Source organism: Notolepis coatsorum, assembly GCF_963971535.1.
Source record: "Notolepis coatsorum genome assembly, chromosome: 1".
In the NCBI taxonomy this organism is placed as follows: domain Eukaryota; kingdom Metazoa; phylum Chordata; class Actinopteri; order Aulopiformes; family Paralepididae; genus Notolepis; species Notolepis coatsorum.
The window spans coordinates 233,722,028-233,743,580 of NC_140165.1; the positions used below are offsets into that span (position 1 = coordinate 233,722,028).

General features: G+C 44.8%; 1 protein-coding gene across 3 annotated transcripts in view; it reads right to left on the reverse strand.

Annotated features, from left to right (window-relative positions):
• Nucleotides 1–21,553, reverse strand: part of LOC311233551 (calpain-9) — a 108,629-nt gene that overhangs the window by 21,837 nt on the left and 65,239 nt on the right. Inside the window, exons 12-16 of one of the 3 annotated variants that reach the window (XM_084320517.1) lie at nucleotides 12,056–12,101; nucleotides 7,547–7,585; nucleotides 6,227–6,301; nucleotides 4,119–4,179; nucleotides 382–446 (exon numbers count right to left, since the gene is read on the reverse strand). In XM_084320517.1, coding sequence (XP_084176643.1) covers nucleotides 382–446; nucleotides 4,119–4,179; nucleotides 6,227–6,301; nucleotides 7,547–7,585; nucleotides 12,056–12,101 — 286 coding nt within the window. The remainder of the gene's footprint in view (nucleotides 1–381; nucleotides 447–4,118; nucleotides 4,180–6,226; nucleotides 6,302–7,546; nucleotides 7,586–12,055; nucleotides 12,102–21,553) is intronic. The other 2 variants (XM_084320518.1, XM_084320519.1) reach the window with 2 other exon arrangements.

Below are 21,553 nucleotides of genomic sequence, written 5' to 3' on the forward strand. Positions count from 1 at the left end.
TTATATATAAGTATATAAAGAAGGATACATACAGACAGTATATTATATATAAATATATAAAGGTTACATGAAGACAGTATATTATATATAAGTATATAAAGAAGGATACATACAGACAGTATATTATATATAAATATATAAAGGTTACATGAAGACAGTATATTATATATAAGTATATAAAGAAGGATACATACAGACAGTATATTATATATAAGTATATAAAGGTTACTTGAAGACAGTATATTATTATATAAGTATATAAGAAGGATACATACAGACAGTATATTATATATAAGTATATAAAGAAGGATACATACAGACTATATATAAGTATATAAAGGTTACATGAAGACAGTATATTATATATATAAAGAAGGATACATCCATGAGGACCACCAGACTCTTGCAGTGTTCCAACTCCAACTTCTTCTCACTGCCTGCCAGTACTGCACACACGCACGCACGCACGCACGCACGCACGCACGCACACACACACACACACACACACACACACACACACACACACACACACACACACACACACACACACACACACACACACACACACACACACACACACACACACACACACACACACACACACACACACACACACACACACACACACACACACACAAAGAATGGGTTGGGTGGGATGTGTGCTAAGGAAGGGGGAATGCTCTATACACCTTCCTGCCTGCTCTGACATCATGCCAGCTTCCTGCAGTAAAGACACACTGACCGATCTCTATTATCATCTTCCACAGGAGCTACTGCATGGGAAGTACAAAATATTGGTGTATTAGTGGATTAGGGGTTGCTGTTGGAAGAGAAACGATTCACTTTGAGAGGTGGACACCAACTCAGTTCCTGCTGTGCTCTCTTTTTTTTGCCGCCTACTCTGGATCAATATCCGTCTGTACAGGCAATCTTTTCTTTTGGTGTCTTTAGATTTGAGCGAGTCACAAGGAGAGGAGGAAACGAGAAGAACGACTATGGAGACCAGAGAGATTAGAGCCAGTGAGCACTTCCTGTCTACACAGTGCAGCCAAGGTGTTCCCGCTGCAGTACACCGCCAAACCACTAGAAGAAGAAGAAGTATTTAATTGTCATGCAGATTACAGTTTTTCTCAATTGCTTTGGTGCATTTCTCTGATCAGAATTAAAGTTCTCATAACTGTTAGTGCATTTCTCAAAACAATTAGTACAAACTGCAAAACCTAGGTGATAACCTGCAGAAGCGTGTCACTTGCTCAAAATGGATAATTCATTCCTCAAAAGCAAGTATTCATGTCAATGAAAGTGTCACTGTCATCAAAATGAAAAGTCCTGACACCATTGTTTATGAACAAGATAGTCAAATGGCTTTGCCATGTTTTCGTTATGACAGTTCACTCTGTAAGTGTTTTCCAATGCAAAAAAGTCAGATCTTGGTGACACTTTCTGAAAATGCTCAAGACAGCACTATACACTATTTGCACAGCCATTTGAAATCTACAGTTACACATTGCTGTATTTAGTGAGGTAAATGAGTACAAGACACGTATGTTTCACATTTTTACTGCATATGCTCTTTGCAATTTTAATTTGTTCACAGCATTGTGCAAAAGAAAAATACAAACTAATTTACAACAAACATAAGAAACACCCTTTGGCCTTTGGGTAGAGCTGTGCACAACTGTAAACAATATTGCAGTACATATTGGAACTGAATTGGAACATACAACATACACAGTACTGTAAATCATTCATTCACATCCAGACGTTCCTGTCTGTCTGGCTATTGGATTCAGGAATGGGGAGTAGGGAGGGAGATATTCCACCAGCATCCTTTCATGTGCTGCAAACCACTGTGTGACAAGAATTGCGTGGTGAAAACGCACATTATCCCATACAACAACGTACTTGGTCAGATGGTCGCCATTTAGACCCCTCTCATTCTCAGGGACTATGTCCCTGTAAAGAGTGTCTAAAAAAGTCAGCAGATGTTGTGTGTTGTATGGACCAATGCGGGGCATATGGATGAGGACGCCGTTTTCTGAGATGGCTGCACACATTGTAATATTCCCTCCTCGTTGGCCTGGGACATCAGTGGTTGCTCTCTGTCCAATGCGATTCCTTCCACGCCTTCTACCTTTTGCCAGATTGAAACCCGCCTCATCAACATAATATGAATGTGTGCAGCGATTCCCTGGCATCCAGCTCCATTCAGGGGAAAAATTATAAAGAAATGTATAAAATTTGCTTGACAGATTTTGACAACTAGTTCAACATATTTGTATGTAATGACTCAAGCAATGAAATGAGGACTATTAGTTTTATAGGGAATGACTATTCAGCAGTCATAAGTATAGTTCATTTTGACTGACATGACCTAAGCAAATGATAATGTTATAAAACAGCAGAGAATTGTATGAAAGCAATTGATGCATGTCCAAAAGCATTTGCAATTTGTTCGGAGGAATGAGAAACTGCTACTATGATGTGCACAAATTACAAAATGTTGTGGAGGTTGAACTAACAGTTATGAGAACTTTAATTCTGATCAGAGAAATGCACCAAAGCAATTGAGAAAAACTGTAACACACACATGCGAGATGGGCGCCCCACAGGAACATGCACTGAGTCGCTGATGAAATGTCTCTCTGCACTTTTCCCACCCAGTCTTCCTTCCCCCCAAGGGCAGCCAGGAGCAGACATGAGCTGTGGAGACCAATCCAAGTGCTCCTGGCCATCTTTGTCAGGGATGCGACAGCGTTATTGATCTGTTCTGCATGTTTTTCCATTGGGTTTATCTTATTGGGAGGGGAAACCTTTGCGAGCACAGGGAGAACATGCAAACTCCACACAGCAAGGCACCTGGTAATGCGGCAACCTGTTCCCCAAGTGGGAATTAAACCCAGGACCTTCTAGTTGTGAGGAGACAGTGTTAACCACTACACGACCGTGCCGCTAGCCACTAGGTGGCTGTGCTGCATTGCGTTGTACAAATGGCTATATTTTTCGGACTTCCTCTGCCAGTCGTTCTTCGATTTGGTCCGTGTTTGTAATGTAGTTAATCACAATGATAATGGAATGCTCCCGAGATGATAAATGGAAAATATGGAAGTATGTCAGAGGAACACGTACACGGCCTGGCCCAGCCTCCGAACGGACCAAACTTTTCCCGAATCCTGTCGGCAAACAAGCTAGAACGTCCCGGTCATGTAGTAAATTCTTCAGGCAAAGCCGTTGCAGTGCCACACGACAGAAGGTTAACCCTTTACCGGCGACAGGCGGTTGTGTGATAGTAAAGGGTTAACCTTCTGTCGTGTGGCAGTGAAAGGGTTAACCGGATGTTGTGTGGCAGTGAAAGGGTTAACCTTCTGTGTATTGTCACAGTGAAAGGGTTAACCGTTTTGGTAGTGCGGCAGTGAAAGGGTTAAAGTCAGGCACATTCCCAAAACTCCCACTTGTTTTCTACCAAGAAGACAACACTGCTTCTTCCTCATTTGAGATTCAGTGGTGGTTGGAATACAAAGTTTCTCCACATTACTGCCACTTAGTGGAAAGAGCGATGGGATCCGTAACCTCATTACGTAATAAATAAAGCAGAGCCTCTAGGTGGCTGTGCTGCATTGCGTTGTACAAATGGCTATATTTTCGGACTTCCTAGGCCAGTCGTTTTGGTCCGTGTTTGTAATGTAGTTAATCACAATGATAATGGAATGCTCCCGAGATGATAAATGGAAAATATGGAAGTACGTCAGAGGAACACGTACGCGGCCTGGCCCAGCATCCTTATGTGTATACTGTATACTTACTTCATTAGAGCATATATTTAGCATTTAGCACTTTTAGATTATATATATTAGATTATATATTAGTTATTAGATTATATATATATTGTAACTATATTTATTGTAGGGCAAATATAACTGAGAGGGCATACATACCCTCATCTTGCACCTTGACCTTTTCACACTGCCTACTTGCTCATATGCGAATTTCCCCAAGGGGATCAATAAAGGAATATCTTATCTTATCTTATCATCGGACTCAAATGGTGTCTGGCCACGAGGGACAGAAACCTGGGGACTCTACGCCTCTCTATGATCGAGACCAGTCCTACCACTGACCTCCTCCTTGTATGGCTTCTGACAGCAGCCTGTGGAGTTCCAACGGCCTGCAGTTCCCACTCTGGTGGGGGGCGAGAGACACACACAAGTTAAAGGTGCTATAGATAACATTCAGCCACTAGGTGTCGCACTAGAGCACCAGCATGTTATTTATCCAATCAGGTGCATTCCACATGGGGAAATTGGAAGTAGAGAGGGGATACATTGCATGCAACAACATTCATTTTTGAAGCGTATAATAATAATAATAATTATTATTTAAATGTAATAATTATCAAATTATTTTTAGACAGCTTATTTGTGTCCTTTAACACAATGGAGGCCAAACCCGAGATAAGTCGGGTTAACTCACCCGCGGTTGGGCGCCAGACCCGAGATTTCTTGGATTTTGGTTGTTATTTCTTTTATTCAATATTTCCATTCATTATCCATCCAGGGAGCCTGGTGTTATCATTGGGAATGGGTCTGAGATCGCAAAAGTCCAATACCGCCGCCTGGTGTGTTGCGGCCGGTATTGCACATCATTTGAAACTGTGTGTATTTGGGTGTGCGTCGATTATATAGGTCCGGGCGGACTTTTCCTAGTCGGGCATGGCGAGCGGTTATAACGCATGGATTGATATGAATCAAACACTCCCGATTCATGTTCTTTGGTGGATTATGATGGCGACACGATCGACATCAATACTTGGAATGGCGATCAGATAATTGGAATATTCTTTTTGGGGTTCATCCTAGTCAAGGTAAGGGCTATATGGTATCAATCTTGCGTTGATCCAATAATTCCTTCATTGCGATCGCGTGTGTGTAATGTACTGTGTAACGTATTCCGTTGGTGACGATCAAAGCATAAAAAAACTACCCCCCCCCCCCATTTCATGCATTCATGATGAAACATAATACCGATAATATAGATGTGATTTCAAAATAGTAGCGTGTACAGGCGACAAATGACAACGTTTTTAATGAATTGCACGTATTGCTGCATAGCGTCGTTTTCTGGGATTAGACAGGATTATTCTAAAACTATAGTCATATTCACCACGGTATAAAACGGGAATGTATGGATGACATTTTTTTTCTTTTCCTCATATTGAACGATAGATAGGTGATGTCAAATGGGCAATATTATTATATCCATAGCTATAATATATAATACAGTTTTAGCCCTGCAAACACCGCCACGTATTCCTATACTTTAAAGCGTTGGCCTTTCAACTACACAGTAAACAGCGCCCTCTGGTGCTGAATGAGTTAAAGGGGAGAGAAATGTGAAACTCAACAAATTGAAAAGAAAAACGATATGGTGTGTTTTCCCTGGAACACTGAAGATAGAAATCTGCCAGAAAAGTTGCTGCTACATTTGTTTACAATGGCAGGGATTTTACAAAATTTTGTTTCACAAACATTCAAAGAAGGCTTACGTTTGGTTCATGGTGTCTCAAAATGGTTTTGCTTTGATGTATGATGACCTCAAATACAATCATTCTAAGGATTACATGTGTAGTAAATATGTTTTGTACACTAATTGCAGTTTATGCAAATATGAACAAATCCCCTCCCCCGAAACTGCATAGTCCACCTTAAACGATGGGGTTATCTTAGTGGCCCAACCACATGAGACTGTGGCACAGAACCCCAGACCATGGATCACTTCCTTCGATGTCCTGTTAGGTGGACTCTGCACAGCAAAGGACCTAGCACTCTACAACATCAAGGGACAGCAATGTACCAAGCACTGGCTGGACTTTGTATAAGCTTAGTATAGATTTAGTTTAATTCAAGAAAAATGTAACAGTGATGGGAGGGGCCCACATTAATATGGCCTCTCTCCCCTTACCTCTACCCTCCAAACCTGGCTTCTATGTGGTCCCTCACCCTGGTTTAATAGCAAAAGGCAGAGTCACATCCTGTGTATTGGTCAAGTTCAGTTCAGCAATTTAAAAGCACACAATGCACACACCCCGCCCGTTATAGAAATCAAGGGGTACCTAAAACATTGCAGACCCATTAAGCTTTGTATATGGACACGAAAAGAAGAATAGTCAAAACGTCTCCGTCTGCGAAGTCTCAGTGCTTCTCCACAGTTCTGTGTAGGTAAATCTCACCTTGTTGCAGTGTTTCTTGAACAGGCGTTTGGCAGATTCTGGAGAAGGGAGGGCAGCCAGATGTGGAAAAGAAGGCTGTGAGAGGAACACATTCACCTGTTATCCAGGAATGTTAATGGACTGCATTCATACAGTATGCCTCACATTCACCCATTCACTCACACATTCACACACCGACGGCGGAGGCGACCATGCAAGGTGCCAACCTGCTCATCGGGAGCAGTTAGGGGTCAAGTGTCCTGTTCAAGGACATTTTGACACGCTACTGGGAGGAGCCGGAATCGAACCTGGAACCTTCTGATTACCAGACGACCGCTCTACCTCCTGAGCCAGTTTGAACACAAACATCGATAGATGGGCTAATTGTAGTTTAGTTTGATTTAGTTTAGTTTAACAATCATGCCATTTGGTAGACGCGTTTAATCAAAGCACCTGACTGACAGTAGCATGCTTGCATGCATTTTTAAATGCATGAAAAATCTTTTTTTATAGATTTTTCTAGATAAATTGTTATGCCAATTCCCCTTATGTGTCACGGTCCTGGTCGTTGCGCTACCCTCTGTCAGTCTAGGGAGGGTGTGTAGACTATACCACATGTAACACATATCACTAGACGCATCACACAAGAAAACAGTAAAATACTATTTAAAATTGTATTAAAACAGCATGTTGGATATTTGAACAGATGTAGAAACTATTGAAATACATGTTTTATTTTTTAAGCTTTTAAAATGTGAGTTACAATTATGAAGTAAAATACTCAAATACTGTATTGGGACTATGTATTGCAACAACATCATTATGTATCAACATTAATTTAGTTAGCTGTTAAATTAGGCATGTATGAACAAATGTGTGGGCATACTGTATAGTTGTGTACAGTTAAGTTAGCTATTTCACATAATTGATTATTGTATATTGGATTATTGTATATCGTCTTGTGCGTGTAGTCCTTTGTCCTGTTTATTTGTAATGTCATGTTATGATCTAAGTATTATGTACAGTTATTACACAATGTTTTTTTTTGTGGACCCCAGGAAGAATAGCTACTGCAATGCTGTTGCTAATTGGGGATCCTAATAAACTAAACTAAACTAAACACGCTGAGGTTCGCACTATCAACCAACCCGTAGGAGTCGCTAATGCAACGACCAGGACAAACACCCTAAACCGCTAACCCTGATGGCGTTAGTGACATGCTCTACGTCTACAGATTGAGTTCAATTGAGAGTTGATCTTTTAGTATAGATTTAGTTTAATTCAAGAAAAATGTAACAGTGATGGGAGGGGCCCACATTAATATGGCCTCTCTCCCCTTACCTCTACCCTCCAAACCTGGCTTCTATGTGGTCCCTCACCCTGGTTTAATAGCAAAAGGCAGAGTCACATCCTGTGTATTGGTCAAGTTCAGTTCAGCAATTTAAAAGCACACAATGCACACACCCCGCCCGTTATAGAAATCAAGGGGTACCTAAAACATTGCAGACCCATTAAACATGCCTTAATTTCAGTCAGGGGTTAAACACCATAATCAGCAATGTCAGGGTAAATTAAGGTGTTTAATTTATGGGTAAAATCCATGGGTTTTTCCCCTTCATTTGACTTGGACCATGCACAATTCTACGTAAAGGTGCACTAATATAGGGCGGCTACGTGGTGTAGTGGGCAAGGCGCTCGCCACGAATGACGGAGACGCCGGGCTTGCCTGTTCGAGCCCAGCGCTCCACATTGCTTTCAGTTTAGCTGGTCGTTCATACTAATACACATTGGCAGTATTAGGGGGTGGGAAACTGATGGGTGGGGATCGGGCGTTGTGGACAGCGACTCCTACAGGTCGGTTGGTGCGCCTGCGCAGTAGAATCAGGAAGTGTCGGGGGCAGCGTGAGCCTCCCACGCGTTACTCCTCGACACTGAGAGATCGAGCTGCGCAGGTGAAAAGATGCGACTGCTGTTACCTCAAGTACCGGAGGGAATTGTGCTATGTATGACTTAGTCCACATTGCAGCCGGCTTGTGGGAGGCAAGAAACAGCATTCGTGACAGGGGAGGGTTGAATTGGGTGATACGAAATTGGGATGGGAGAAAATATAGAAAATGGGAGAAAAAGTGGATAAAAAAAAAAAGTGCACTAATATTTTTAAGGTATATTCTAAATTACGATTAGATTCAAATGTATTGTCATTACACAGCACAAATACAGTACAACGTAAATAAGTTTGGCATCCAACCAGAGTGTAAATGTAACAGTAAAGTGCAATAGTAATATACAATGTACAGGTGATTGAACTGGGTATAAAATATATAGATTAGTACTACCGAGTGTAGTGCTAATCAGATGTATGTACAGAGTTGTAATATGAATATGTACAGTGATACATATTGTTAACAAGCATATTCTGGGCTTACGTTTGGTTCACAGTGCCTCAAAATTATTTTCTTTATGATAATATAAGATTATTCTAAGAAATGCTAAGAATTACAGTAAATGTTTTTTGCAAGCTCTGCAAACAAATCCCAGAAACTGCATAGTGCAGCTTTAATTTTGATTTAATTTCTTTCTTAACCCTTTCACTACCACACTACAGACGGCTAACCGTCTGTAGTGTGGTCTGTAGTGTGGTAGTGAAAGGTTAACCTTCTGTAGTGTGGTTGTGAAAGGGTTAACCCTTTGTCGCATGGCAGTGAAAGGGTTAACCTTCTGTATTGTCGCAGTGAAAGGGTTAACCCTTTGGTAGTGTGGTAGTGAAAGGGTTAACCTGGATTCTGATTTAATAATATGGTTATTTTAAGGGTCTATTACGGTGTAAAATTAAGGGACTCTGCTCCCTAGTGGTAAGAGTGCTGATCTGGAGTCAGTGACCACCAGGACCACTTGTCTCCATGACCTTTGTGATCTAACAGACTGAAGCTGACGCCAGATCAGTACTCCCACTTTGAGAAGCATTGCTATTATGGCCCATATTCAGAAGGTAGCTAAAGCGACTGCAGAGTCCAGTTTACCTGATTGGTCAAACAGCACCTCACATGGTCATGTGACCCATAGGGCTGGGTGATACGGAAAACAATTAACAGGTAGATTTTCAACCGAACGCGGGTGTAGCATAAAGCTGTGTCCAACCGACACTAGGTTTTGTGAATCTATTTTCAAAAGAACGTAACCTATCGAGTGTGTGCCCTGTAGCCAACCAATGAAACGACATAACCTTCTTACTGTCTATTAGGGGTGGGGGGGAATTCACACAGCATAATTTATTATATCGATACACTGACGCCAAGTATCCATATAAAAAAACATTAAAATAATTTTATAATCTATTCCTTTTTTTATAATTTAGTTTGACAATCCCATTTTGCTGCAATAAAAAAAATATTGGAGTGAGGTGAACAGACTGAACATGTTATCTTATTAGAGAAAATGTTGTATATATATTTTTTCTAACAATTGTTGACGGGATAAGGGTTGAAAACGTGTTCAATCAATACATGTTTTGGCCGTGCACACACAACCTTCTGTTATAACCATAGCATGTTTAGTTGAGTTAACAAGGTCTACCTGTTGAATGGCGCACGCAGTAAACTACAATAATGGGTAAACTACAAACGTGAATGGGTCATTGGGGTGCATTTGTGCCTCACAGAGGGCGTGTCGGTCCGTCTACACCCATGTTCCGCTCTAAATTCTTCTGAAAATCGACCTGTTAATATTCAGATGGACCCTTCTTGATAACGATATGGACAATATCACAACTGCTTGGGTATGGAAAATCATGTTAGACATTCCAATTGATGTTCATCATATTGGAGGATGATGTGGGAAGTGTGACACAGTATCAAAATAAAATAAATACATTTCAATTCATCTTCTCAAATATTTAGAATTTTGAAATGTTATCTGATATCTGATTTTATATTCACTTTAAAATATATATTATTTTAATTGTGTATTACTATTCACAACATAAGAAAATCTCACAATTCGACAACAAAGAAAAACAATAACCGATAAGTGTTCCAGCCTGTTTCTCTGTCTGTCTCCTCCTAGTGTTTCTCTGTCTCCTCCTAGTGTTTCTCTGTCTCCTCCTAGTGTTTCTCTGTCTCCTCCTAGTGTTTCTCTGTCTCCTCCTAGTGTGTCTCTGTCTCCTCCTAGTGTTTCTCTGTCTCCTCCTAGTGTGTCTCTGTCTCCTCCTAGTGTTTCTCTGTCTCCTCCTAGTGTCTCTCTGTCTCCTCCTAGTGTTTCTCTGTCTCCTCCTAGTGTGTCTCTGTCTCCTCCTAGTGTCTCTCTGTCTCCTCCTAGTGTCTCTCCGTTTCCTCCTAGTGTGTCTCTGTCTCCTCCTAGTGTCTCTCTGTCTCCTCCTAGTGTCTCTCCGTTTCCTCCTAGTGTGTCTCTGTCTCCTCCTAGTGTCTCTCTGTCTCCTCCTAGTGTCTCTCTGTCTCCTCCTAGTGTCTCTCCATTTCCTCCTAGTGTGTCTCTGTCTCCTCCTAGTGTTTCTCCGTCTCCTCCTAGTGTTTCTCTGTCTCCTCCTAGTGTGTCTGTCTCCTCCTAGTGTTTCTCTGTCTCTTCCTAGTGTTTCTCTGTCTCTTCCTAGTGTTTCTCTGTCTCTTCCTAGTGTTTCTCTGTCTCTTCCTAGTGTTTCTCCGTCTCCTCCTAGTGTTTCTCCGTCTCCTCCTAGTGTTTCTCTGTCTCCTCCTAGTGTGTCTCTGTCTCCTCCTTGCGTCTCTGTCTCCTCCTAGTGTTTCTCTGTCTCCTCCTAGTGTTTCTCTGTCTCCTCCTAGTGTCTCTGTCTCCTCCTAGTGTTTCTCTGTCTGTCTCCTCCTTGCGTCTCCGTCTCCTCCTAGTGTTTCTCTGTCTCCTCCTAGTGTCTCTCTGTCTCCGTCTCCCCCTAGTGTTTCTCTGTCTGTCTCCTCCTTGCGTCTCCGTCTCCTCCTAGTGTTTCTCTGTCTCTTCCTAGTGTTTCTCTGTCTCTTCCTAGTGTTTCTCTGTCTCTTCCTAGTGTTTCTCTGTCTCTGTCTCCCCCTAGTGTTTCTCTGTCTCTTCCTAGTGTTTCTCTGTCTCTTCCTAGTGTTTCTCTGTCTCTTCCTAGTGTTTATCTGTCTCCATCTCCCCCTAGTGTCTCTCTGTCTCCTTCTAGTGTCTCTCTGTCTCCTCCTAGTGTCTCTCTGTCTCTGTCTCCTCCTAGTGTTTCTCTGTCTCTGTCTCCTCCTAGTGTCTCTCTGTCTCTGTCTCCTCCTAGTGTTTCTCTGTCTCTGTCTCCTCCTAGTGTCTCTCTGTCTCTGTCTCCTCCTAGTGTCTCTCTGTCTCCTCCTAGTGTTTCTCTGTCTCTGTCTCCTCCTAGTGTTTCTCTGTCTCTGTCTCCTCCTAGTGTTTCTCTGTCTCCTCCTAGTGTCTCTCTGCCTCTGTCTCCTCTTAGTGTTTCTCTCCTCTCCTGCAGGTCCAGTAGATCCCACAGCTGTGTCTGTCTTCAACCCCAGCTGTTGCCCCTTTTTCCTTATTGCCCCTTGCACACTGTATTCATGTCAACTCCCCCAGTCAGTCTTTATCTGGTCATATACTCTCGTCCCTAAGATTTTCCTCCTGTTAGTGTTTATAGCTCCGTTACCCGTCTGAACCATCAGTGTAGTTAGTTAAGTCTTCCCTTCTGTTATCTTGCGACCAGCCTGCCTACTGCATCATTAAATACAGCCAAGTTCATCTGCCTCCTGCCTTTGTCCTGCACTTGGGCCACCTACCGAATCCCTTACCGATATATTCCCTAGCCCTACACACCCAGTGATTTCTCAGGAACTTCAGAAATACACAAGTGAATTTCCCCAACTAGGCCGCGTTCCATACCTCTGCTACCATGGCGGGGTCATCGCTCGCAGGCTGCTCAGCTGGACTGGAAGGAAGACAGCATGAAAGCACGGTCAGATGATCACATGCACGTTTTACACTTCGTAATTGCAATGGCTCGTTGGCAATACACCCAACGTTACTTAACCCTTTCGCTACCACACTATAGAAGGTTAACCATTTCCGGTTAACCATCTGTAGTGTGGTAGTGAAAGGTTAACCTTCTGTAGTGTGGTAGTGAAAGGATTAACCCTTTGTAGTGTGGTAGTGAAAGGGTTAACCCTTTGTGGTGTGGTAGTGAAAGGTTAACCTTCTGTAGTATGGTAGTGAAAGCGTTAACCCGTTGTAGTGTGGTAGTGAAATGGTTAACCCTTTGTAGTGTGGTAGTGAGAGGGTTAAACCTGCACATGTCGTTGTGGGTCGGAGGGTGTTTAGAATTTCCTTTTAGTCGCAATTTAAAAAGAGGGAAACATTTAAAGACGTACAGTTTAACGTGAAAAAACAGTCGTAGAAATGCGTCTTTGTATTACAAATTGTAACTGAGGGGTACAATTCCCTGACTGTATTACTAGATATGATACTTACTACCACTACCTTTGTACTTAATATTCGGCCACCCAGTACTCGGCATAAATATATTATGATGAACACTGTCACGTAGATGAAACGGATCCAACACAAATGTACGAATTAGAAATAGGTCTTTATTTCTACACAGCGATGGTGTGTAGAGCAAGCACTTAATCAAATCAATCACATTTATGAATGGGAATTAGTATGCACTTTTATGGCAAGAGTATTCGTCGGTATATCAATAGAGAATGTCCAATCTCTGAAGGCGCAGGTGGTACATATACGACCTGGAATAGTTTAAGGAATAACAGCAATGATACTTTAATGATTATATACTGGATACACTAGGGGGGTTAATCCGGTCGCTTGTAAGCCGACAGGAGTAGGAAGGGGGGGGGGGTAGAATCCGGCTGCCTCATCCGGCCAAGGGTATCCCAGGTGAACCCACTGTAGTGCCGTGCAATGCGCCGGCGATCCTTGGACCACAGATGAAAGCAGATGGACTCTTTGTGGGCCGGCGTCCTCCGGTCCACGGAGGAGAGACGTGAAGCGACCTCGTCTTGCAGAGCGTCTCCTCACCTTGCGTCCTCTCCAGGGGGGGGGGGGTTCCATCACACGGCAGTGTCGGGGGTCTTTATCCATGGAATAATCAACGTATACAAAGCATAATCCGTGCCTGGGAAGGCGGGCTGTCGTCGGTAGAATAATCCGGTATACAGGTCCACTCGCTCGTCGGCTCTGGGGCTCCTCGGGTGCAGCTTCACGTGGGGTCAACCACCCTGGATAAGCAGCCAGTTCTCTGCCCGAAACGATGGGGTACTGACTACGGTAGTATTCTCACCGCACGAAGCACTATATATTAACAGACTATTATTAGCTTAATAGACTACGTCCAACTCGACGATATAGTGCCAAATATGACTATTCAAATATTAATATACACGATGTCTCAATACCGATGGTAGGCGAACTTGGCCTTACTCCCACACGTGGCGTCGCGGGGAGGCTTTACGTCTGTAACTCTATTGGAGGGTAAGAAACTGGACTGAAAAGGAAGTCCTACTTTAGTAGCGCAGTATATATACGCACTATGAACAAATAGTCCCATTAGTGGTGCGGTAGCCAGATTCCTACGCGGAACTAGGACTTGTTCGTACATGTTGAGCGGTACGTTTGAACTGGGTCTGGGGGTATGGCAGCCTGGCACCAAGGTCTCGACCAATAGTAGAATGGAGACTATTATGGGATGTTCAGTAGGCTAGAATGGATATTCAATGCATATTGTACAAGGAATATACAAGGGATATCAGGGAATATTAGAGAATATACAAATACAATTAAATATATATATATAAATAAATATATATATTCGGTTTAATCTGGCCCTTCACAACAGCCACCCCCTGATTGGTCCCAGACCTAATCAGTTAAACAGAGACAGATTAATCGCGTTGTCTATTTAATCAATAAGGGTTTGCTGTAGGGGTCAGTCAACTTCACAAAGTCATAGGGTTATAGGGTCATGGTCATCATCGATTGTGTCTGGGAGTCGGGGCAGTTCTATGAGCCTCGCCACGGGACGGGTGTAAGTGCGACCCTGGACGAGCACTTCAGCTGCTCGGACCTTGCCGTCGGCACCGGTGATCACTTTGCTTACGCGGCCGGCCGGCCACATAGCTCTGGGCAGTGATTGATCAATAATCATGACGACTGTTCCTTCTGTCAAATTGTCTCTCTCCTTTACCCACTTCTGGCGGGTCTGTAGAGACGGTAGGTAGTGCAGTAGGAAACTGCTCCAAAACTTGTCGGCTAATACTTGACTGTACCTCCACATTCGTCGGCCGTTCGCTTCTTCAGGCCGGTACATTGTCTGGGGTAATGCAGGATCTAGCCGCCCCATCAGGAGTGTGTTGGGGTCTGCGGAGATAACAGTGCTCAATCCACAGAACACAGGCTTCTTATTCTCAGCCTCCTCCTGACTGGCTTCCCTCGGGATAGGCGTGGGCCACTCTCCTTCCGGGAGCTTTAGGAATGCTGGGCCGTCACTGTAGACATTGCGACGGGTGAGGCAGGGTTAGAAATTAACATTTTTTTTCAAGGGCTTTTTTTGCCCCCCTTAATTGATTTTCGGGGGCTTTTTTTTGTATTTCGGGGGCACTGAATTTTTATGATGAAAATTAACATAAGGATTATAAAACATTGTTGACACTTTTTTTTACAGTCTTCGTCCCTATGTTTGATAATGTAATGTTAATGTCTCCATATATAGGGCTCTACGCTAACCTTTTTCCCAAGGAGCACATGTGCTCCTAAATAAAATGTTAATAAATAAAATCTAAATAAAAATTTAGGAGCACACAAAGAAATTTAGGAGCACAGTGAAAATTGTTCAAGTAACACAGAGTTTATTAACTATTTATCTCATGCATTATTATACTGTGCGTGTGCACACTATGAATTGAAAATGGGGGACCCTGATGTAAACAAGACGAAAGTCTTTCTCTGGTCTGCATCCCCTTAACTTGTGTGTATTGAGCTGTACTGTATTGTACCCATTCTGCAATCTGTTAATAAAGTTTTCAATCAATCAAACGCAAAGGATATCGGTTGTCAAGCTGCTTTTGTATGTTGTAGTGTTGTTATGATACCAACATTTTGACTTTGATACAGATAGGAAAGGTAATGGAATATATTATTAGATGACAGAACATTGAAAATTCTTTATACAATTATTTAATTCATTATGAAATAGAAATTCCGTTTTTGGGTGGAACGTTTGTTGCAAGGTGGGAGGAGGCGGGGACCGCTGCGTGTTACACACAACACGGAGAAATGGTCTAGCTGCTTCGGTGCGTCGTTAACGTTAACGTCGGAAGAAATTCCCCACTAAGCCCTAAATTCAGAGCAGAGCAGTATCCTAATGACTTTTATGCTTCAGTCGATAAGGTGTTTTGCGAATTCTGTCAACATACCGTGGGGACTGGACCCGCAAAAACACGTGCGAATATCACTTCAAAAGCCATGTCAGCCGGATTCCTCTCTTTCTCCTCGTCTCTCTTTTGCTCAAAATAAAAATGAATGGGCTTCATGGCTGGCTGATTTTTTTGCGTTGTCTGATTCTGAATGTATAACTTGCCTAAGCCGGTACCGTGACTTTGTTTTCGGGCGCTACTGTGATTGGACGTTTATGCGCCTTGTGTAATGTGGGACTATTATAACAGCGGAGCTGTTTTGTAATCGTCACTCGTCTCGAGTAAATGATTTTTCCGGGTGGCGCACACACACATATTATTAGGGCCAAATACAAGGGAAATGCTCGCACTGTAGATCATATATATAATTATATATATAATTAGTAAACTGTCGGGGGCATTTTCTGCCCCCCTTAACTGATATTCGGGGGCATTTTGTCCATTTTCAAGGGCATTTTGCCCCGAGCCCCCGTTAATTTCGAACCCTGGGGTGAGGTCATCCAGGGGCATCCCCCGGGTGATGACGTCAGCTGGGTTCTGTTTTGTATCAACGTAGCGCCACTCTGTTTCTCCGGTTAACTCTTCGGTTAAGTCTTGAATCTCGGTGACTCTGACTCCCACGAAGACTTTGTACTTGCATGAGTCCGATTTGATCCAGGCGAGTACTGTCGTGGAATCTGACCACAGGATTGTTCTAGACACCGGTATGGTGAGCTCACGTTGGATGAGCGTGGCTAGGTGCGCTCCGGCTAGGGCTGCGCAGAGCTCTAGGCGTGGGATAGATTGTTGCTTGCGTGGGGCTATTCTCGAGCGGGCGAGGACAAATGCTGTGTAGATCTCTCCCCCCTTTTCTTGGGCCCGCAAGTAGGCTACTGATCCGTATGCGACCTCTGAGGCGTCACTGAAGACGTGTAAGTCCATTTTACATGTCTCTGGCCTCACCGTGGGTGGGAAGTAGCTTCGGCGCATATTAACGCCTGGGAGTGAGTGGAGCTCCATCTCCCACTCTCTCCAGGTGGATGCAAGGTGTGCGGGAATGGGGTCGTCCCAGCCCTGGTCCTTGTCCCACAATGCTCGTACAATCATTTTTGCCCTGGTGGTGTACGGTAGAATACATCCTAGCGGGTCATATTGTCGGGCGAGTGTTGTGTACACACTCCGTCTGGTGGTCGGCGCCGCCGCCGGCCTTCCCTGCTCCGTAGTCAGGGGCTTGTGTCTGTAGTGAAGCGAATCTGTTTTGAATCGCCACACCAATCCCAGGGTCATCTCCTGGGCTTCTCCCGGGATTGTAGCCATCCAGGTCTCGCTGCTGGCTGCCTTGTCCTCGGAGGAGAGGCTGCGCAGTACTTGCGGATCGCTGCTGGCCCACTGCCTGAGATCAAAGCCGCCTTTGATCAATGAGGCGCGGAGTTTAATCAGGAGAGCCTCGGCTTCTTCCTGGGTTGAAAGGCTTTGTAGACAGTTGTCTACGTAGAAGCTGTTCTTTACGCTGTGTCGGACCTCTTCGTCCGCTGCTGGGTCCTCTGCTACATGTTTCTGTAGTGCAAATGTAGCACAGCAGGGGCTGCACGTCGTTCCGAAGGGGAGGACTTCCCATTGGTAGATGGCTGGGTGCTCATCTCCTGGCTTCTCTCTCCATAGGAACCGTAACAGGGGCTTGTCCTCCTCTACTAATCTCACCTGCAGGAACATTCCTTTAATGTCCCCGCTGATGGCCACCTTTTCCTGGCGGAAGCGGAGTAGAACGCCGAGTAGGGAGGGGCCGAGTGTGGGACCGGGCAGTAACTCTTTATTCAGATTTTGGGATCCGATCTGGTAGCTGCAGTTAAATACTATGCGGTCTTTACCGTTGTGATGGACCTTGTGGTGAGGCACGTACCACGATTCAGTGGTCTGGTCAGCCTCTTTAATGTCCATCTTTGTGACGTGTCCCGCTGTGATGAGCTTCTCAATCTCAGCGCGGTATACACTCTCTTGGGCGGGGTTCTTGGCTAAGCGCCGCTCCGTGTTCAGCAGGTACCGTTCTGTGGCGTCTGTCTTGGCGTGGAAAGTAGGCATTCCTTCTCGCCGCAGGAGTGGCGTGGCGTATCTCAACACGCCGTTGACCGGGACTCTCTTGGTCCCTGTCTCGAGGAGGTGAATGGCGTAAATGTCATCTTTAGAGCGAATGTCTTTCCTTCCGTTCTTAAAGGGCATTTGTTCCAAGGTCCATAGCCGCTCTACGTGTTGCAGGAGTGCGGTTTCTCCCTCCGTGACTCGGGAGTGGAGACATCTAGTGGCTGTACTTCGGTTGAGAGATTTGGCGAGCGGGCCTTGGAGAGTCCATCCCAAACGGGTCTCGACTGCTGCAGGACAGCCTCGGGGTCCGGTATGAACCCGGTCTATCGGGACAATGAGGTCTGCATGGTCGGAGCCTATCAACAGGGTCGGCATAGCATTGTCTATGAGCGGGATCGGTAACTTGCGCAGATGTACATATTTCTCCATCAGCTTGGCGACGGGGTATGTGTACCGCGACAGTCCTATTTCTTGGCTGGTGAAAGCGTCTGTAATCTGGTACCGTCGCTCAGGCTGGCCGCTTGCTGCGATAGAGAATGAGACATTCTCGCCCTTTATCGTCTTCAAATCTCGTCTTATTGTCCGAATTGTCATTTGGGTTTCGCTTCCCCGCAGCCCTAGCTGGGCCGCAGCGGAGGCGAGCAGAAGGGTCTTCTCGGACCCGTCATCGAGGACGGCGTAAGTGTCCAGGACTTTATTCTGGTAGCTTAGTGTCACACGCACTACTTTTAGGAGTACTCGGGCTCCACTGCTGCTGGCGGGATCGATGTACATGACGCTCGCTTTGCTGCTGGATGGTGCGGGTGAAGGGCGCCGTCTGTTACTGTCGTGAAGTATGTCCAGATGGGCTCCATCGCACTTGGTGCACCTTTTCTTTAAGCGGCATTCGGCTGCCATGTGTGAGCGCGCACAGCGAAAACAGCGCTTGTTGGACTTTATCCATTGACTTGCTTCCTCCGCGTTCAGCTTGGGGAAGGAGTCACATTGCGCTAGCCAGTGTTCTTTCTCACAGTAGGGGCACACTATCTTCCACTTCTCCGTTCTGGAGGGGGTACTGTGGCTCCTGCTGCTCGGTACTGACTCCGATTGGTGCATCACAGTCACCGATCTTCTTCCATCATTTAGTCGTCTGGTTCCTTCTCTGGAGCCAGGGGTGCTCCGTCCGAATGTATCTAGCCGTAGGCTGCTGACTTCTCTCGCCAGGAAGTCTACTAGATCGAGGAGGTTCGGTTCGGGGCCATTCGGGTCTCGGTGATCTCTCTGCCGCCTAAAACGCTCCTGTCGAGCGGGCGGCAGCTTCTCCAAGATCCTTTCCACATTTGAGTTGGCGTAAAGTTCATGCCTCCCCTTCTCTCTCTGCGCTCCCAACATCCCTACCAGGGACTGCACTCTGATGGACAGGTCGTCCAGTGCTCGATTGTCTATTGCTGGGGGTAAGCGGTAGGGATGGGAATCGAAAACCGGTTCCCGTTGGGAACCGGTTCCTAATTGGCCGATGCCTGGAACCGTGTGGCTCCTGTGACTTTCGATTCCCTTATCGCTGCCAGGTTTTTCCTACAGTTGCGCGCGTTAGCATGTAGCCATGGCAGACTCTATTTGATTCCTTAAGGGCTCGAAATTGCCTGGCTTTTGGTCATATGCTCCCGAAATGCTCCCGCTGTTTGGCTACTTCTATGTGCAGTGAAAACTACTTGAATGCTTTAGAACATGGTCATTGATTTAGTTTAGGGTGAGCTAAAATTAGCCGCGGAGCTATCGCTAGCTAACGTGAGCTAACGCTATTTAATCAAGCTCACAAAGAGAGATAAACAGCTGACAGCGGATAGTACAGGTACAAATACAATAAAACAGCGGGTGGGGACTGTTGTGTAAACATTGTACTCTTTAGTTCACATATAATAAGAGCCGGATTGTTTATTTACTAAGTCTCTACTCTGAGTCCGTCAGACAGGAAGTACCATGGTGCAACATACAAATGTGTCCGTGTAGCAACACAAGCCAATACCTACAGGACAGGGGCCCGGGGAGGGAGCTCTGTGTGTCTGTGTGTGTGTGTGTGAGACAGAAGTCAAGAGGAATAACGACTGTTATTCAATAGATTAAATTAGTTTAAGAATAAAAAAATAAATACATTTTAAGAGAATCTCAAATACATTATTTTATTTAAGTGTAGGCTATAGTTAATGTTTTATTTATTGTATTTTTCTGACATGGTAAATGGCTGCTTTTTTATATAGCGCTTTTATCCAAAGCGCTTTACAATTTGTTCCTTACATTTTACCCAATCACTCACACATTCTCACAACTACACTTTATATTTATTGATAAAGGATTTGCACTACAACTCGTACACCTACTGTGAATTGTACCTAAATTGCACCTCGTCCCATTTCTCCATTTCTGCCTTGCACTATATAGTATTGTATATTAGTACACTGCACAGTATTGTATATTGTATGGTAACTATGTCTATTCTGCATCAAACATTGTACATATGTCTAAACTGAACACTGTGACCTCATTTTTTTACTTCTAATTTTACTATGTTATTTTATTTCATACTTATCTTGTCTTGCACAGTCTCTGGAGCGCAACAGTAAGAAGTATTTTGTATAAAAGTATTCTGTACTTCTGTATGACAACTATTAAAGAAACTTGAAACTTGAAACAACGACGGCGCAGGCAACCATGCAAGGTGCCAACCTGCTCATCGGGAGCAGTTAGGGGTTAAGTGTCTTGCTCAAGGACACATCGACACGCTGCCCGGGAGGAGCGGGAATCGAACCGGGAACCTCCGGATTGCCAGACGACTGCTCTACCTCCCGAGCCACTGTCGCCCCTGACATGGGGGCTCAACAATAAATGACAATCAGAAATGTCAAGTTGCATGTTGTTATTCTAACCAGCTTAGTTCTGTTGCATTTCCAATTTATTTATTTAAATTATAAATTGATCAGGTATCGATAAGAGAATCGATAAAGAATCGAATCGATAAGCAGAATCGATAATGGAATCGTATCGATAAAATCCTATCAATTCCCATCCCTAGTAAGCGGTCGATGTGTCGGATCTCCTGGATCACGTAATCCCATATGCGCCCATACCTCTGGTCCAATGCTACCAGCGCTGCTGTGTATGGGGTGGTGGAAGTCGCGTAGGCGAGCGCTATATTATGTGCGCGGGGTACCTTTAAGTGCTTCAGTAGGATGGCGTATTTGTGGCGTTCATCCAATACATCCACCAACATGGTCTCCAGACACATGCGGAGTTCTGTATACTGGGCCCGGTTCTCTTGGGTGAAGTCGGGTACCATAGGCGTGCCAATGTATGACGCTGACTGTGGATACATCGGCGAGCGTTGGGGGAGAGGCCTCCTAGGCGAGTCTCCTCCCGCTCCTTGGTATGGGCTGGTACCGGCAGTGTACCATGGCCCGCTTGTCCAGGTGCTGTTCCTCGGTGCGGGTCGTGCGTCGTGCTCACCCGTGTATAGAGTCGGGGGTCTGTAGCGCAGCTCCGCGGGAGTATAGCCTGGGCTGTACCGTAGAGTACTGTGCTGTCGTCGGGCGTGGTTCTCCTCCTCTTCCTCTTCGTCTTCAGTTAGGTCATCCAGTGCTTGTAGTCTCTGGTTTAGCCTCTCCACAGGATATGCTGCTCCTTCCCGGTTGCTAGGTCTCGCTTGGACCGGTGGGGGGAGGTGGTCTGTGGGGGGTATAGACCTCGTCTGTTGGTCAAGTTCAGGGTTGTTTACTCGGCTAGGGGATGCCGCCCTGGAGGTGTGTCTAGACGAGTTCCTGGAGCCTCTGGCGGAGGGAGAGGGTGTTGTCCATCTGATCAGCTGTTCTATTAGTTGCGCTTGCTGTCTGTCGCGCTCTGCGTCCCGTAGAGCACCAGCAGC